General features: G+C 41.4%; 2 protein-coding genes across 11 annotated transcripts; one reads left to right on the top strand and one right to left on the bottom strand.

Annotated features, from left to right (window-relative positions):
- Positions 1 to 111: 111 nt before the first annotated feature.
- LOC135504121 (uncharacterized) lies at positions 112 to 4,108 on the bottom strand. Of its 6 annotated transcripts, XM_064922428.1 has the most exons (15): positions 4,029 to 4,108; positions 3,242 to 3,314; positions 2,861 to 3,027; positions 2,686 to 2,749; positions 2,508 to 2,565; positions 2,288 to 2,393; positions 2,112 to 2,191; positions 1,878 to 1,957; positions 1,768 to 1,798; positions 1,402 to 1,508; positions 1,234 to 1,258; positions 1,043 to 1,147; positions 769 to 897; positions 513 to 636; positions 112 to 370 (listed from the first exon to the last, which is right to left on the bottom strand). In XM_064922428.1, exons 2-15 carry the CDS (start codon positions 3,312 to 3,314, stop codon positions 206 to 208), a joined length of 1,314 nt encoding a protein of 437 aa, XP_064778500.1. In that variant the 5' UTR covers positions 4,029 to 4,108; the 3' UTR covers positions 112 to 205. The 6 variants fall into 6 exon arrangements, with proteins under 6 accessions (XP_064778500.1, XP_064778496.1, XP_064778499.1 ...); XM_064922424.1 differs by lacking the exon at positions 4,029 to 4,108 and having other exon boundaries at positions 3,242 to 3,419; XM_064922427.1 differs by lacking the exon at positions 4,029 to 4,108 and having other exon boundaries at positions 112 to 328; positions 3,242 to 3,419.
- On the top strand, positions 2,851 to 17,471 carry LOC135504120 (homeodomain-interacting protein kinase 1-like). Of its 5 annotated transcripts, none has more exons than XM_064922419.1 (18): positions 2,851 to 2,932; positions 4,769 to 5,529; positions 7,168 to 7,359; positions 7,540 to 7,721; positions 9,223 to 9,346; positions 9,637 to 9,756; positions 10,251 to 10,337; positions 10,858 to 11,039; positions 11,477 to 11,618; positions 12,194 to 12,398; positions 12,690 to 12,808; positions 13,061 to 13,189; positions 14,115 to 14,284; positions 14,504 to 14,641; positions 14,853 to 15,020; positions 15,263 to 15,474; positions 15,594 to 15,727; positions 16,074 to 17,471. In XM_064922419.1, the coding sequence occupies exons 2-18, from the start codon at positions 4,771 to 4,773 to the stop codon at positions 16,467 to 16,469; spliced, it is 3,459 nt and encodes a 1,152-aa protein (XP_064778491.1). In that variant the 5' UTR covers positions 2,851 to 2,932; positions 4,769 to 4,770; the 3' UTR covers positions 16,470 to 17,471. The 5 variants fall into 5 exon arrangements, with proteins under 5 accessions (XP_064778491.1, XP_064778493.1, XP_064778490.1 ...); XM_064922421.1 differs by lacking the exon at positions 2,851 to 2,932 and adding an exon at positions 3,341 to 3,405; XM_064922418.1 differs by lacking the exon at positions 2,851 to 2,932 and adding an exon at positions 4,195 to 4,467.
- The last annotated feature ends 205 nt before the right edge of the window (positions 17,472 to 17,676 follow it).

Raw genomic sequence — 17,676 nt, 5'->3', positions numbered from 1 at the left:
AACTAAAGAAAGTCTCTAAAAACTGACTCTAAAAACTGACTCTAAAAGTCTTTAAAAAGTGTTCACAGTGGTTCCTTGCCTGACTAACTACAACAATTACACAAGACTGTGTCCATATTTCTGAAACAAATTACATTTAATATAATTTAAACTAAAATAACAACCATTGGCTGGCAGCCCTCTGAGGATGACTTAAGATTAAGAGTTAGGAGGTGTCATAAAAGGGCAGTTTGAGATACTGATACCAGTGCTTGAGTTGTCGGGGTAGGAGCTGGAAGACGTTCTCAGTGAGGAACATCAGAGCATCTTGCATGGCTGGTTGGAGAAGCTGATTCGATGGCAGAGAGAGAACAAGGAGACAAAATTTCTCCTATAAACAATAACAGGGTTTATTTTTTCACTAATGGTCAGGCTTACACTAATAATCCACAAACTCTGATACACTGACACAAGTGTTCAAAAATGAAATTTGCCATGAATTTATTCACTTCCAGAGAATTTGGAATGATTACCTTTGAGTAGGGCAACTTCTTGTGAGAGAAGTTGTGGAATTGGCCGATCTTCTGCAGGATGGTCCTGTACTCAAAGTCCCTGTCATCAGACAATTCTGAGACATCGCTCTTCAGGATTTCGTACCTAAGAAAACATTTTAAAAGTAAACTAAAATACAACCAATGTCAACATTTACTGCATTTCACATTAATTTTCCCATGAACAAGTGACATAGTAGGCTACTGTACATGTTGGTAACACAGAACTGAAACTCGCCAAAATAAAAGCGCAGATTTTGGTTCCCTGAGCTCATGTTTTAGTGAGGAGAGCAGCATAGGTAGGCTTGTCTCCTTCCTTGAGGCCATCAATGCATCCAGGAGAGTCCTCATTCTCTCCTCTCTGTGTCTAAACAAAACAAATTAAACATACTGAGTCTATACTGTACATTTTTTCACTTGCATTTATGTTTTGATCAAACATTATTTTTTTTAAATGCGAGAAAAAGTCTAACATTACACAGGCCTGTATTGGAATCATTACAACCGCTTACATTTTCTTCTCAAACATGTCTGTCTCCATTTGATTGTTCATAGATCTCTGAATTTCGATGAACTTTGTTCTGACACGTTCCAGCATATCATGTCTGTTCTTTGGTCTGAAAAAAATATGCGAAGATTGAATATCTATATTCTACTCTCTCATGTTTCATTAATGTCTTAAACACTGGCCACTGATACTCACTTCTGAGGATCCTTCTCATATGTGGCTGTGGAAAGTAAATAGTCAATAACACTATTTCAATCTGACTTTCAGACCCAAGTAAACCGTTTTATGCCGTTTATACTATAGTGTCATTATATGGTCCTTATATATTTGTTATACTGCAAATCAAAATAGCTGTGTACTAACTGTTCTCATCCAAGAGCAGGTTCAGCCAAGGAGGTAGGTCCCCAGTTTCATTCTCTACCTCCTTTAGACCTGCCTTCCTTCTGAGTCCTAACTGGACAGGCTTACAACTGCAATGATTTAAGGTGGAATTGACCATTAAACTTTAGTTAGCAAATACATTATTAATTAGGGGTGGCAGGTATCCTAGTTAAGAGTATTGGGACAGTAACCGAAAGGTTGCTGGTGTGAATCCCTGAGCCGACTAGGTAAAACCATATGCCGATGTGCCCTTGAGCAAGGCACTTAACCCTAGTTGCCCTGGGTAAGAGCATCTGCTAAATGAAATATAGATTTTAACCAATGTACTGTATGTATTACATTTCTTACCCAGCAAACTTAGCGGAGGGTGATTTTGGCTCTGAAAAACAAAAACAAAAAACATTAAAAACAATGATAGTACCGGTATACCCATGAAAATCTGTGGACAATTTTACTGCCTTGGTCTTGGTGATTGATGAATGACTCCCACAAGTCTGGGTTGATGTTCATGTCCTCAGGTGCAAATGGAATCAGACACCTGACAACATAGAATCACATCTGAAATATTTAAATAAAAAATTGCTTTTATTTGAATGCAGTTAAATCAAGCAGGTTACCATAAACTAGCTATTTAAGTTTTGTAAGTCAATGGGTATTGTAAGAGGTGATATAAATGGATTTAGTTTGGTTACCTCTGAGAGTTCTTCAAAAGAACATTGGTTTTATCTGTGTCTTTCATGATGATGTTCACATACCCACTTGCAAGAGGCAACTTGGTGAGAAATACACAACTTTACTGTACAATTGTGTCATTTATTACAACAATGAATGAACACTAAATGTCACACACAAATAAAGCAAATCTCACCAGTGTTTTCAGGTCTCTATTCCTCATGTTAGTTAAGCCACAAAGTATCTTGTAGATCCACTGAAGCTTCTCTATTATGTGCTCGTCCCTCCTGAATTTTATCCTTCTGTATAAAACGTAAAATATGATATTGACGGCCCTGAAGGACGGTTGTAGCATAGCCATTTAAGAAAGTGTTGGTGCAATAAAAAATGTGATTTGTTAAAAATCATTTACGCACCTTAATATTTCCTCTTTTGCTGGAGCATGCTGCTTTATTGACATGGTGCATTCTATATCTTTATCAGCAGGGGACAGGGGAAGCAAAGGGAAGAACATAGTTGTCAACAACACAAACAGTCGCTACTTTCTCCACTTGTAAAGGGACAGATATATTCCAAATGTTAGCATAGGCCTACCTGCAGCAATCTTGTCATTAGTAGATCTGGGTGAGGTTTTCTTTGGTAGGGGTGGAAGTCTATCCTATTAAATACAATAAATACAAAAACGTGATGTTACATTAAAACTGTTCCAAGCTTTTAACAGAGCTCAGAGATTGATAGGGAATTCCTATTGAGTAGGTAGCTAAAGTACCTGGTCCCTCAAGCAAATTACCAAGGGACGACCTGTGTTCAAAGCTTGTCTCATGGAGGACATCTCTTTCAGGTACTGTTTCAGATGTAAAAACCCATTTTCAGTTTGTGCGGCCATGGAGGGTAGAGATCTGGCATGGTCCTCCTCTAAAAGAAATGTAAACAAATCTATTTGGTGGAAAACATTAGACTGTGTTTTTAGAGGGCTAACGTATCCCTTTAAATTTGCTAGCTAACTAACTACGTCACAGATTGTGTTATGCTAACCTGGCTAGCTAGCTTGCTTATTTTATGATGGTTTCACACAACTTCTCTGAAGCAACTGAAATTAATATACTTTTACATTATTGAAGTTGCTTAAACGTTGGTTAACGTTTCTTACCTTTGCTGTGGTGTGCTTTGTTATTTATATTATTGCTAATGCTAAATCTTCTCGACATCTCCAAGGCCACCATCTGAGCATGCGCGCGGCACAAACAAGATAAGACAGTACAGTATGAAGATAGGCAGAAACTGCTTATCCGATATAAATCCTTTATCACAATTGTAAGCGATTTCATGGTGACGTAAGCTAGCTAAACCACATATAGTGTTAGTTATAAAAAATGTTTGGCTAAAGTCATTTTGGGGCGGCAGGTAGCCTAGTGGTTAGAGCGTTGGACTAGTAACCGAAAGCTTGCAAGATCGAAACCCTGAACAAGACAGTTCCACTAGGCCGTCGTTGAAAATAAGAATTTGTTCTTAACTGACTTGTCTACTAAAATTAAAATACATTCTTAGAAACGAAACACGTCATCAAATCTAGCGGTTGTTTCGCGCAAAACGGCGCATGTGCAGATCTCAAATCAAAGGCATTCCTTCGATATAAAGTTGTTTTTGACGAAAATGAAAACGTGTCAGTTTGTCATTTCCACGAGGTTGGCGCAATAACATGTTCAAATACTTAAGACATTGTATTGAATCTATGTTTGCCTTTTAGATTTAGAGAAAAGTAATAACTAAGAAATAATTCTCTCATTGATTTCTCCAACCCCTGCTTGGTCTGTTTCGCAAGCGTTCACGAAATTCTCACGATGTGAGAAGTACCACTCTGTGGCAGTGCCATGGGTTCTATTTCCTCGTTCCTCCTCGTCAAATATTTCATTTGGTCTCTTAAAAAGTGTAGCTACCACAAACACCAAGCAGAGACGGTGATGTTTCTTCTGATCTTTTCAATTGTTGTTTCTGTTTAGTCTAAAATGTAATCCTGAGATTATTTTTAGGAGACTACAATTTATTACGCGCTTGTTTTCAATCCTTACGGTAATGTTGAAGCGCTTCTGGTGCTTAGGTATACGGTTGATTTGTTATGGATTGATGGATGGGTCTATCCTGCTGTTTTTGTAGTCAGTTTGACATTTTCTATGTGCCTCTAAAATTATGTGATGTCGTGTGATATCCTCGTGTTGTTATTATGATGTCCCGGTTGATGTTTTGAGATCTCGAGGGGAGATCTGCATGAAGTTCGCATTAGCTGGAATCTTAGCTCTTATCTGCCTGCAACTAGCTAGCTATGAGGCTTGCTGTTTTGGGAAATCGATCGGACCCGCAAGACTAAACCAAACACAGGTGACGTTTACCTATGCAATATATGTTATTTTCCAGTTGTTGACAAACCGTTTTCCATAAGCGTCCTTAGCCTGGCTAGTTGCTTTGGTCCGCATAACACACAGCCTGGGCCCGTAGATAGCAGAACACTTTGATGAAACACTAACGTTAGTTAACGTTTGAGTTGTAATGCTTCTAAAATGATTTGAACTGTTTGATCTATTACAACAATGTAAGATAGCTAGTTAACACCAGCTGTCAGTTTATGATGATAGAGAGGTAGCCAGCTTCCAGTAATCTCTTTGCCTCCCATTTTGTGTAGACATGGCTTCCCAGCTCCAGGTTTTCTCCTCTCCTTCAGTCTCCTCCAGCGCATACACTCGTACCAAGAAATTGAAAGTAGAGAACAGTGTGTGGGATGTGAGCGTCCAGGTGGGAGACAACAACTACACTTACTACCAGCAGCAGGGCCCCATCCAGGGAAATGGAAACACATCCTCCCCCTCTGCATCAAGTTTCAACCCAGCATACAACTCCTCCAACTCCAACCAGGGGTATCCATCAATGGGGGGAGGCTCCCGGGAGCAAACAGTTGTACGGGCGGCAGACAGCACAGGCAGTGCCCGAGGACCCTCTTCATCTTCCTCCTCTTCTACCAGTCACCATGTCAAGGATGCTGCATCGTCCTCCCAGCCAGGGGACCTATACCACAAGCAGTATAGTAACAGCCTGAAGAGGAAAAGTGAGGAGGTGGACAGCAGTGACAGTGTTCAGATCCTGGAGGAGCTCTCTGCCCCTGTGCTCTCCAACCGCCCCGCCGCTGGTGGGGGGACCACCACAGCCCAGTCCATAGCACATTCCACCTCCACCACTAAGAGTAGTAACTCTCACAGTGAGGGAGACTACCAGCTAGTGCAGCATGAGATCCTGTGCTCTTTGTCTCACAGTTATGAGGTGCTGGAGTTCCTAGGGAGAGGTACATTTGGCCAAGTGGCTAAATGCTGGAAGCGTGGCACCAATGAAATCGTGGCCATCAAGATCTTGAAGAATCATCCTTCATATGCCCGGCAAGGTCAAATTGAGGTTAGTGTCACGAAGCAAAAGTGACTTTCTTGTAAGCTTTAACCAGATAAATTAGTCTCTGGTTAGAGCTTCAATTGAATTTGAAAATTGTAGAGGTACCATGCATGTGTACATTTTGTAGACGTTTGAGAAGGAGATGATATTAAAATAGTTTAACATATCTACAGTGCCTTCAGAAAGTATCCACACCCCTTGACTTTATCCACATTTTGTTGTTACAGCCTGAATTTAAAATTAATTTAATTTAGATGTTGTGTCACTGGCCTACACACAATACCCCATAATGTTAAAGGGGAATTATGTTTTCTGAAATGTTTACAAATTAATAAAAAATGAAAAGCTGAAATGTCTTGGGTCAATAACTATTCAGCCCCTTTGTTATGGCAAGCCTAAATATGTTCAGGAGTAAATGTTTGCTGAACAAGTAAGTTGCATGGACATTCTGTGTGCAATAATAGTGTTTAACATGATTTTTTTAATGACTACCTCAACTCTATACCCCACACATACAATTATCTGTAGGATCCCTTAGTTGAGCAGTGAATTTCAAACACAGATTCAACCACATTTACCAGGGAGGTTTTTCAATGCCTTGCAAAGGGCACCTATTGGTAGATATCTTTTTTTTATATATATATTTTTAAACCAGTCATTGACTATCCCTTAACATGGTGAAGTTTTTAATTACACTTTGGATGGTGTATCAATATACCCAGTCACTACAAACATACAGGTGTCCTGCCAAACTCAGTTGCCGGAGAGGAAGGAAACTGAGGATGGATCAACATTGTAGTTACTTCATAATCCTAACTTAAATGACATATTGAAAACAAGGAAGCCTGTGCAGAATACAAATATTGCAAAACATGCATCCTGTTTACAATAAGCCACTAAATTAAAACCTCAAACTTTATGTCCTGAATACAAAGTGTTATGTTTGGGGCAGACACAACACATAAATGAGTACCGCTCTTCATATTTTCAAGCATGGTGGTGGCTGCATCATGTCATGGGTATGCTTGTCATCGCAAGGATTAGGGAGTTTTTTTTAGGACAAAATGGAATGGAACTAAGAAAAAACAAAGTCCAAGAGGAAAACCTGGTTCAGAATGCTTTCCAACAGACACTGGGATACAAATTCACCTTTCGGCAGGACAATAACTTAAAACATAAGGCCAAATATACACTGGAGTTGCTTATCAAGATGACATTGAATGATCCTGAGTGGCCGAGTTACAGTTTCGACTTAAATCAGCTTGAAAATCTATGGCAAGACCTAAAAATGGCTATCTAGCAATGATCAACAACCAACTTGACAGAGTTTGAAGAATGTATAAAGAACAATGTGCAAATATTGTACAACCCTGGTGTGCAAAGCTCTTAAAAACGCAGAAAGACTCACAGCTGTAAACGGTGACAGGGGTGTGAATACTTATGTAAATGAGATATTTCTGTATTTAATTTTCAATACATTTTCTAAAATGTAAAAAAAAACATGTTTGACTTTGTCATTATCGGTTATTTTGTGTAGATGGTTGAGAGAAAAAAAAATCTCATCCGTTTTGAATTCAGGCTGTAACACAACAAAATGTGGAATGAATACTTTCTGAAGGCTCTGTATCTGCCATCGTCCTGCAGGTGAGTATCCTGAGCAGACTGAGCACAGAGAACGCAGACGAGTTCAACTTTGTGCGTTCCTACGAGTGTTTCCAACACAAGAACCACACCTGTCTCGTGTTTGAGATGTTGGAGCAGAATCTCTATGACTTTCTGAAGCACAGCAAGTTCAGCCCGCTGCTGCTCAAGTCAATCCGGCCTGTGCTGCAGCAGGTACGATACAGTACAATTAATAGTCTTGAACACTTTTTTAGTACTGCACAATACTACTATATGCAAAATAACACAATACACTGTACATATTGCACGTTACCCATATCATACACATATTGTACAGCCATATACATAATACATACATATATACAGTTTTTACATTGCCACGTATGTCATCAGGTGGCCACGGCCCTGTTGAAGCTGAAGAGCCTGGGTCTAATCCATGCTGACCTGAAGCCTGAGAACATCATGCTGGTGGATCCTCTCAGACAGCCCTACAGGGTGAAGGTCATCGACTTCGGCTCCGCCAGCCACGTTTCTAAGGCAGTGTGTTCCACCTACCTACAGTCACGCTACTACCGGTGAGTGCCAGTCAGGGTTGGGGTCAATTTCATGTAGATTCAGTAAATTCAGGAAGTAAACGGAAAATTCCAGTAAGTAAAATCGGCATTGGAATTTCAGTTTACTTATTGAATTGACTGAATACAAATTTAATTGAGCCCAACCCTGGTGCATGTGTCGTTTTGTGACACAAGAGTCTCAGTAGCCATGGATGTATTGCAGGCTCAATATTATGTACTCATGTTACCAACATGTCCAGTTTTTCAACCACTCCACAAATTTCTTGTTAATGAACTAGTTTTGGCAAGTCGATTAGGACATTTACTTTGTGCATGACACAAGTAATTTTTCCAACAATTGTTTACAGACAGATTATTTCATTTATAATCCACTGTATCACAATTCCAGTGGGTCAGAAGTTGACTGTGCCTTTCAACAACTTTGAAAATTCCAGAAAATGATGTCATGGCTTTAGCAGCCTCTGATAGGCTAATTGACATCATTTGAGTCAATTGGAGGTGTACCTGTGGATGTATTTCAAGGCCTACCTTCAAACTCAGTGCCTTTTGCAGAGGCTTGACATAGGAAAATCAAAAGAAATCAGCTAAGAACTCAGAAAAAAAAGTAGACTTCCACAAGTCTGCTTCATCCATGGGAGCAATTTCCAAATGCCTGAAGGTACCACGTTCATCTGTACAAACAATAGTACGCAAGTATAAACACCATGGGACCACGCAGCCGTCATACCGCTCAGGAAGGAGACGCGTTCTGTCTCATAGAGATGAACGTACTTTGATGCGAAAAGTGCAAATCAATCCCAGAACAAAAGCAAAGGACCTTGTGAAGATACTGGAAGAAACAGGTACAAAAGTATCTATATCCACAGTAAAATGAGTCCTATATCGACATAACCTGAAAGGCCGCTCAGCAAGGAAGAAGGCACTGCTCCTAAACCGCCATTTAAAAAAAGCCAGACTACAGTTTGCAACTGCACATTGGGACAAAGATCATACTTTTTGGAGAAATGTCCTCTGGTCTGATGAAACAATAATAGAACTATTTGGCCATAATGACCATCGTTATGTTTGGAGGAAAAAGGGGGAGGCTTGCAAGCATGTGCGAGCAAGGAGGCCTACAGTACAAACCTGACTCTGTTACACCAACTCTGTAGGGAGAAATGGGCCAACATTCACCCAACTTATTCTGGGAAGCTTGTGGAAGGCTACCGAAACGTTTCACCCAAGTTAAACAATTAAAGGCAATGCTACCAAATACTAATTGAGTGTATGTAAACTTCTGACCCACTGGGAATGTGATGAAAGAAATAAAAGCGGAAATAAATCATTCTCTCTACTATTATTCTGACATTTCACATTCTTAAAATAAAGTGGTGATCCTAACTGACCTAAGGCAGGGGATTTTTACTACGATTAAATGTCAGAAATTGTGAAAAACTGAGTATAAATGTATTTGGCTAAGGTGTATGTAACCTTCCGACTTCAACTATATGTGTTGTTGCAGGGCGCCAGAGATCATCCTGGGCCTTCCCTTCTGTGAAGCTATAGATATGTGGTCTCTGGGCTGCGTCATTGCTGAACTGTTCTTGGGTTGGCCTCTTTATCCTGGTGCCTCAGAGTATGATCAGGTCAGCAGCACCTCTTCTACTTTTTGTGAGACACGACACTGTCATCCATCATTGACATGTATTTGTTTCCTCCATTTTGTTGAAGTATCAGTCATACATGAAGTGGCTGGTTTTCCAGACACAGATTAAGTGTAGTCCTGGACTAAACTGTGTTCAGTGGAGATTCCCATTTGAAGTGTTTTCTAGTCAAACACTAGGCTTAATTGGTGTCTGGGAAACTGGCCCTACGTCTGTTTGTGACCAATCTCTGATTAACACTGTTGCTGTTGCTTTTCTCTTGGCTTCATCAGATCCGGTACATCTCCCAGACCCAGGGCCTGCCTGCTGAATACCTCCTGAGTGAAGGCACCAAGTCCAGTCGCTTCTTTAACAGAGGCCCTGACTCCAGCTACCCCCTATGGAGGCTCAAGGTACAGTAGGTAACATATTAGGAATCAGAATGTTGATAATTACATGTTTATAGCTAATTATGTTTTAAGTTTTAAGTTTTCTTAGTTGTATGTACAGGATATACATGGTATATACCTTCAAACGAAATGCTTACTTGCAGGTTCCTTCGGGACAATGCAACAACAATAAGAAATAATACAAGATAAGAATACAAACATAAAGTAAATGGCTCAGTAGAATAGAATACATTTTTTTTGCAAAAGTAAAATACAGAAGGCACATTTAACGTACAATATTTACACATGTATTAGAGAAAGGGGGGATTGAAGGGCTGGTGTTTAAATTGTTCAGGGCAAGTGTTTAAATGGTTCAGTATTAGCAATAGTGGATAAGAGTATGGTAGCGGCAATTATAATGTGTGGGTGCATATTGATGAAATATCTTGTTCACTGATGTATATTGTACAGTACCTTTTAATAGTATTTTTTATTTTATGTTTTCTTTTTGTCTGTAGACTCCTTCAGAGCACGAGGCGGAGCTGGGGATAAAGTCAAAGGAGGCTCGGAAATACATTTTCAACTGTCTGGATGATATGATGCAGGTGAGGGTGACTAGGTCGCCATTCATTCTATAAATCCACTCGTCATTAATCCATTACTATTTTGTATTAGGCTATGCTTATAAATTGGGATGTTTCATATCTCCAATTTATTTGATCTCTTCAGAGTAGACTTGGATGTTTAAAGATACAATATGCAACTGTCATTCGGATTGAAAGCAAGTCTAAGAAGCTGTATATCTGTTCTATGCGCTATTTCTATGCTTTCCGTTCTTAAGTTTTGTTTTTTGCGTCTTTTACTTGCTGCTTTGTACACCAGATTCAAATAGCTGAAAACAATATTTTTGGTTATGGAAAATATATTTCACAGCGTTTAAAAAATAAAATAATAATAATTAAAGACGGTACAATGATTCTCTACACTATGCTTGCTTGTTTTGTCACATAAAACTGAAATTAGTCAAATTTTAGCAACCAGGAAATGGTGGAGCGATTTCTGCATAGTGCATCTATAAATGTTTACATTTGAGTCATTTAGCAGACTTTCTGTATGTTGTGGCAGGTGAACATGACTAGTCTGGCGGGGACTGACATCCAGGCAGAGAAGGCGGACCGGAGAGAGTTTATTGACCTGCTGAAGAAGATGCTAACGCTGGACGCAGACAAACGCATTACCCCCATGAAGACCCTCAACCACACCTTCGTCACCATGACCCACCTGCTGCACTTCCCTCACAGCTCACAGTAAGTAGAGGATTATCAGGACTATCGTATTGTGGCATTTATGTCAAATTAAATGTTATATCAATTGTTTGGCCTAAGAGCTCTTACACACAATAGCCCAGGATTAAGACAGCTTGGCAAATCTCCTTGTTTTTCTCTCGAGATAAAATGTATCATCAAATCAAATGTATTTATAAATCCCTTTTTACATCAGCAGTCACAAAGTGCTTATACAGAAACCCAGCCTAAGACCCCAAACAGCAAGCAATGCAGATGTAGAAGCACGGTGGCTAGGAAAAACTCCCCAGAAAGACAGGAACCGAGGAAGAAACCTAGAGAGGAACCAGACTCTGAGGTGTGGCCAGTCCTCTTCTGGCTGTGCCAGATGGATATTATAAGAGTACAGAGTACCTTGCTCCTTTAGATTCACATATGCCTTGATATTTCTTCTTTTTCAGTGTGAAGTCGTGCTTCCAGAACATGGACATTTGCAAGCGAAGGGTCAACCCTTTCGAGAGTGGAAAGAATCTGTTTTCTAGCAGCAACACCCCCAGTGCAGCTACAAACCTCACTGTTACATTTAGCAGCCAGCACAACCAGGTGAGAACTGTTGTGGAAATTACACAGGGACACTAAAAGTTAATCTTCAATGAATCATTATTGTCAGCGTGCTGGAGGTTCCAACAAAGGTAATGCACCAATTGAACGTCTGTCTGTCAGAAACTCAGACAAGTTACATTTGCATGATTTAGCATAACTAATTAATCATGACTCTTTTGTTTCATTCATGTGACCGACCAATACTGGGTCATGCATGTGACAGACCAATACCTCACTTCTTATAAGCTGAGACCTTGAAACTGAGATATCTTTCGTTCTCAAAACAAGGTCTGGGTGTACTGCCAAATTGCAGCTACTGATAGTGAGGATTCGTTCACTCAAGTCACTTGCATGAACACAGAAATTGGTTTATAGAACAGCACATGAATAGAACACAGAAATTACTTATAAGAAAAACACATTTTCATCACAGTACTAAGAATCTTTTTCCCCTTAGCTAATATCTTTTATCATCAGACTTACTCAGCATGTCTTAGCATGAATATTTTACAGCACGTAAAGTGTGAAAGTAAAATGTGATGAATAGTTATTTTAAGTTATCCACACCATGTCAGGTGGCGTCAACCGGTGGCCAGTCCCTGTCCCTGAGCAGCAACGTCCCTCTGCTGAACTACCAGTCAGGACTGTATCAGCAGGCAACAATCAACATCCCAGGTCTCCACCAGCAAAGTGTCCCTCTGCAGACCAGACCCACCCAGCTGTGTGGCCAGGCAGAGCCTTTCCAGCAGACTCTCATAGTCTGCCCACCCACCATCCAGGGTGAGAACAGATGGGGCAGGGTTATAATGTTATAAGTATAGTTTGTTTGCCTCTCTTGCTGAACTCGAATGAAGACCAAATTCATGTCGCAGCTAAGTACATAGGTTGTAATGTGGGAGACCGCTTTCAGTGATACATGTTGTGTAGCCTTATGTGATGTAATAACACAAGAGGATCTGAACTTCATAATGTTGTCCAATTGTCTCTAGTTAGATGTAATGTCTACAGTTTGCATCTGCAGAGCTGTATGCATGACATTGTAACTAATCTACCGCCTCCCTTTCTTCTTAGGCCTCCAGTCATCCGGTAAACACACCGGGTTCCCAGTGAGGATGGATAACTCTGTTCCCATGGTGCCCCAGAACCAGTCCACTCAGCCTCTGCATCTCCAGCCTGGAATGCTCACACAGGTACAGCAAGACTGAGTGCTGTATGACTACCCACCACAGCTTGACTCCATGTGTGTCCATTGAAATCCTATGAATAACCAGAGTAGTATTGACAGGATTCCTCACACCAAGGTGTTTAGCCTCCTTAGCATCCTCTCCTTTCTTTGGGAATCAGTCTCCAACTGATTGGTGAAGGGATGTGGAGATCGGATTGACCTTCCCTGTCCATTTATCTAACCCCTACATCCCTCCCTCAAACCTCCTCCCCACCAGCAATCCTGCAATCCATTGATGGTAGCCACCCTGCAAGCCCCTGTGGCAGGAATGGCCCCTCTGTATTCACTGCCCCTGGGCTGTGGGGCTGGAAGGCCTGGCCTACTGGAGCAGAGCCCCACCATGCTGGTAAAGCACTATCACTAATACCCCGTTGCCCCTTTCTCCTCCGACACATGTCAGGGGTGGGCAGAGCATGGGACGCAGGTACTGCTGCTAACTCTGGTCTGTGCTTATGCTTGCAGCATGTCATCTCTCCTTTTCTCTTCCCCTTCCAAAAAGAGAGATGTTGTATTATGATACAGAGACAGCTGAAGTTTAATATGATACAGAGACCGCTGAAATGTAAATAGATTCAACCAAATGTAAATTTGCACTTCATCTCTTCAACCTTTGGAATCCCTGTTGATTCAAAATGTCAATGTTGTTGCTTTGGTCCTGGAATTGTGCAGCACACATTAGAAATACCATCTTAGAATGCTGCCCCTTGATTGTCTGTCATGCTTCTCTTAACAGATTACTCTTGAGTTTCAGGTTTTAAACCACCTTCTCAGTTCCACAGAACTCTGTCTTCCAGGGCTTGAGAGAATGAACAGTTGTTTCTTCTGCCAGTTGGAGTGCCGGTTTAATGGTGTTTTGATTTCAAACATATTTCCCTCAGCAGTAACTATTGAGGTTTTCTCTGTTCGGGTCATGCTTTGGAAGTCCGGGGAACAGAGAACAATCATAGAATGTTTTTCTTTCCCCTTTGAATTTGAGCTTGACTCAGTGGGGGCATGCTGGATGCCTATAGCTTTCCATGTATGACAGGAGCAGACACTGAATCATGTCTGTCTGCAAACTGCATGTGCTTGTCATGCCTCTTCCCAGTGGTTCTTGTAGAATCCACACCCAACCTGTAATGGTCTGACTCATACTCACATGTAGCACAGCATTTTTCTACTTCCCTTACAACAGACTGTTCAACTTGCTTTCATTGATCTCAGTATTAGTTGTTTTAGAAGCAAACCTAGAATAAATCACTTTGTTTGTTTTTGTCTATGTGTGTGTACAGCAGGGCTGGCCAGCAGGCACCCAGCAGATCCTCATCCCCTCCACGTGGCAGCAGATGCCAGGTATGTCCCTCCACAACCCCAGCCAAACCCAGACTCTGGTCCCTGACTCCCCCATGGGAGCCCCCCTCTCTGGGGGAGACAGCTCAGGACAACAGGCCTCACACTGGAGGTGAGTACTGCAGTGCTGTCCCTCTGGGCACTAAGGCCATATCATTGTCCAAAGAGCAGAACGTTAGAGGAATTGCAGAGGAAGCCCTAATTTGATATTTTCTGACATTATTTTGTATCTAGGGTACAGTTTGTGGAGACGTTAGATGGTTCAGATAATATTGTGTTGTACTGATTCAGATATGCTAGGGAAGCTAATTACAAATTGTTGTCATGCCAGGGGTCGTCATGGCAGTCATTACCATGGCATCAAACAGCAGGACCATACACTGGGGCGTCATGCACCTGCGGCCCAGTTCCAAGCAAGATCTCAGCAGGGGAAAAGGTCTAAGGCTCGACATGCCGACAGTAGGGCCAGGTAAATTGCAACCCAATGGTCAGGTCCAAGAATACACACTTTATTCATACTCTTGTATACTGTATGGTTCTCTTCCTCATTAGGTATGTGATTTCTATGAATCAGTGAGAGCTTTATGATTGAGGACTTTCAGATCAACACAAACTTTTTTAAAGCACATTGAAACATCTCAATATACTTTCCTGTTAAAATGACATTTGTCCCTTTGCAGGCCTGTGTTGTCTCTGCAGACAGCCGCCCCTATGGTCCACAACACACCACTGCCTGCCTTGAGTGGTGATCCAATTATCATCTCTGATACTCCCAGCCCTGCTGTCAGCATTATCACTATCCATAGTGACACAGAGGACGAGGATGACGGGAAGTTCCCTACTGCCAGGTGAGGTCACATCCTGTGTATTCTAATGTATCCACCTAATGTGTGAATGAATGAGAGACAATGGAGATACGCTGCTGTTTTGTTAAGTAGCTGAAACCAGCACCCTGGATGACCCTGGCTTTAGTCTCAATCCCTCGGGTGTGTGTGTCTGTGTGTCTCAAGGGGTTGGGTTGAAAGCAAAAGAGGAATTTTTGTGTTCTAAAAAGAAAACGATAAAGTTTTCTTCCTCTTTTCTGTCACAGCTCTGGTGCTAACCAGCGGGCCAATGTGATTAGCTGTGTGACAGTCCACGACTCGCATGACTCTGACTCGTCCACCAGCAGTCCCCTGAGCCCCAAGGGCCTGGCCAACAGCTCCTCCTCGTCCCAGACCTCCCACTCCTTCTCCAAGTCTCTAGCCATCATCCTGCCCTTAGTGAAGACCCAGTCTGGGGAGAGCAGAGTACAAAAAACAGGTTGGCGTGGTAACACACCTCCAGTCTAGTGTTCCCCCTACTATTGTATAGGTGGAGCTGCCCACCTCCTTAGTTTTGTTGCCTTTCACTTAAAATAATTTGGTTTTATTGATTTTCAGATCAACCTGCTAATGTCTCTGGTAAATCCAAGAATGGGACAGCTCAGCAGTCCAGCAGGGCAGGAAGGACCTCCAGCTCTGATCGCAACCAGAGTGCCACAACTAGCAGATCCCAACCACTCAACCTGAGTCAGGTAAGGGTATATGGTTGATCTCAATTGTCATGTCTTCGGGTTTTTATTTAAAATGTAGTTATCTAGAATGTGAATGAAGGTAAGGTGTATATGGGGTGGCAGGTAGCCTAGTGGTTAATAGCGTTGGGCCAGTAACCAAAAGGTTGCTAGATCGAATCCCCAAGCTGACAAGGTAAAAATCTGTCGTTCTGCCCCTGAACAAGGCAGTTAACCCACTGTTCCTAGGCCGTTATTGAAAATAAGAATTTGTTCTTAACTTACTTGCCTAGTTAAATAAAGATTAAATTAAATAAAAATGTAAAATGTGAATGAAGTGATAAATTGTAGCCAATGTTTTCCTCTCCAGGTACAGCAGTCTGTGATGTCATCATCACAAGACAGAACAGGAGGCAACAACAGCTCCTTGCCCCGTCAGACCACTTACCCTCCTCCCATCTCCTCCAACTCCTCTTACCGCCTGCACGAGGCTGCCTCCATCTTCACCTCTACCCCGAACCTGTACGCCTACCCTGCCTCTGCCGCCCTGGCCTCTGTCTCCCAGGCCGTGGACCAGCTCCATGCCGGCGGCTCTTCTCGACATGCCCGGCCCAATGGGCCCTACTCCTCCCTGGGGCTCCTACATGCCCAGGGACAGTACCACCACCAGCAGCAGCTGGCGGCCCAGCCTTACCCCGTTCCCCGATCCAGCGCGGCAGCCTACCAGCTAAGCCAAAGGAAGCTCAGTCAGTACCCCTATCTGTGAAGAATAGAAGCTGCCTGAGACAGAACCATAGAAATATAATCTGTGGACAGATCAGCCCAGCGGAAGACCAAATGGAGACCAAGATTATAAAGGTGCCCAACTGCACAAGTATAGCACTGGGACAATGATTTGTCATGTTTTTTAAATGTGCAATTTATTAAGACCTTGTTTAAAATTTTAACAGCTTTGTTGGCAATTTCCTGATTTCAGAGACGGTTTTAACGTGGTAAATATGAGTTTTTTCCCTTTCGCTTTTTCCCCCGTTACTTAAATTAAGCACACTTATGTTAACAAAAAGTATTTAGACATTTCTTCTATGTAAAGCCAGTATTTCGTTTTTGAATATCTTTGTTTTTAGAATAATAAGCTTATAATAGCCTACCTGTCAAAAGCACTAACCATTTGTGTCCTTTATGCCATTATGACAATTTATTTCCATTGTTATTTTCATCATGTACTTCTGCTAATCAAATTGTATATTATAATGTACCTTTTATTCATTTGCTTTTAGCATTTTCTTTTTTGTGTCTATACATTGCAAATGACCCTGAACAGAGTTGGTCTCTGTTATAAATGTTTTGTGTTTATGTTTGTTAAAAAATACAGATGAAAGTTGTTGACAAAATCACCTTATCTGAAACTTCTGACATTGCCGTTTGCAAACATTAATCTTTTGTGTTTTTCTCCAGCCTGTCACTGAGGCGCTTGTCAAAGGCCCTTGACTTTGAAAGTGCTGCTCACATATTCCACGCATCACATTAATAATCTCATCACCACTTTAAGCCTATTGATAGGCTCCTGTCAACCTTGAATTAATTTGGTGAATTGTGTTGAATCTGATGGTGATTCATGAGTATATAAATAGATGTTGGATATAGAGTTGATGGTTTTGGTGACATGATGGTCGTTCATACAATCATACTATTATAATGTGAAGTGCTACATAGAACAGACAGTACACCTTAATCATCATATAGGCAATAAAATGGTTTTTAAGATGTATACTGTGGTACTGTATTTTTGCAAAAGATCTATAATGCTTTTTGTTAATAAGCTAAATATAACAGAATATATACTTTCATACAAAACAAATCTATAGAATGAAGCGGATACTTCTATTTGTGTTTGGTTGGCCCTGGCTGATCCGGCTTGCTCACATCCTCCCAAATGGCGATCAGATCGGCTCGGGAATGTCAATGATAAATTG

The sequence above is a fragment of the Oncorhynchus masou genome, chromosome 18, assembly GCF_036934945.1.
Source record: "Oncorhynchus masou masou isolate Uvic2021 chromosome 18, UVic_Omas_1.1, whole genome shotgun sequence".
In the NCBI taxonomy this organism is placed as follows: Eukaryota; Metazoa; Chordata; class Actinopteri; order Salmoniformes; family Salmonidae; genus Oncorhynchus; species Oncorhynchus masou.
The sequence above is the reverse complement of the archived record's forward strand: the minus strand, read 5'-3'. Positions and strand labels throughout refer to the sequence as shown.

What these genes read in the sequence shown, in the direction of transcription:
- LOC135504121 (XM_064922424.1), bottom strand. Translation starts at nt 3,419, where the DNA reads ATGAAATCGCTTACAATTGTGATAAAGGATTTATATCGGATAAGCAGT. An exon ending in CCTGCTCTTGGATGAGAACA is followed by an intron (nt 1,259 to 1,401) that starts GTTAGTACACAG and finishes TACTTTCCACAG; the next exon opens with CCACATATGAGAAGGATCCT. An exon ending in AGAAGTTGCCCTACTCAAAG is followed by an intron (nt 371 to 512) that starts GTAATCATTCCA and finishes TATTGTTTATAG; the next exon opens with GAGAAATTTTGTCTCCTTGT.
- LOC135504120 (XM_064922419.1), top strand. Translation starts at nt 4,771, where the DNA reads ATGGCTTCCCAGCTCCAGGTTTTCTCCTCTCCTTCAGTCTCCTCCAGC. An exon ending in CATGCCGACAGTAGGGCCAG is followed by an intron (nt 14,642 to 14,852) that starts GTAAATTGCAAC and finishes GTCCCTTTGCAG; the next exon opens with GCCTGTGTTGTCTCTGCAGA. An exon ending in GAGCAGAGTACAAAAAACAG is followed by an intron (nt 15,475 to 15,593) that starts GTTGGCGTGGTA and finishes ATTGATTTTCAG; the next exon opens with ATCAACCTGCTAATGTCTCT.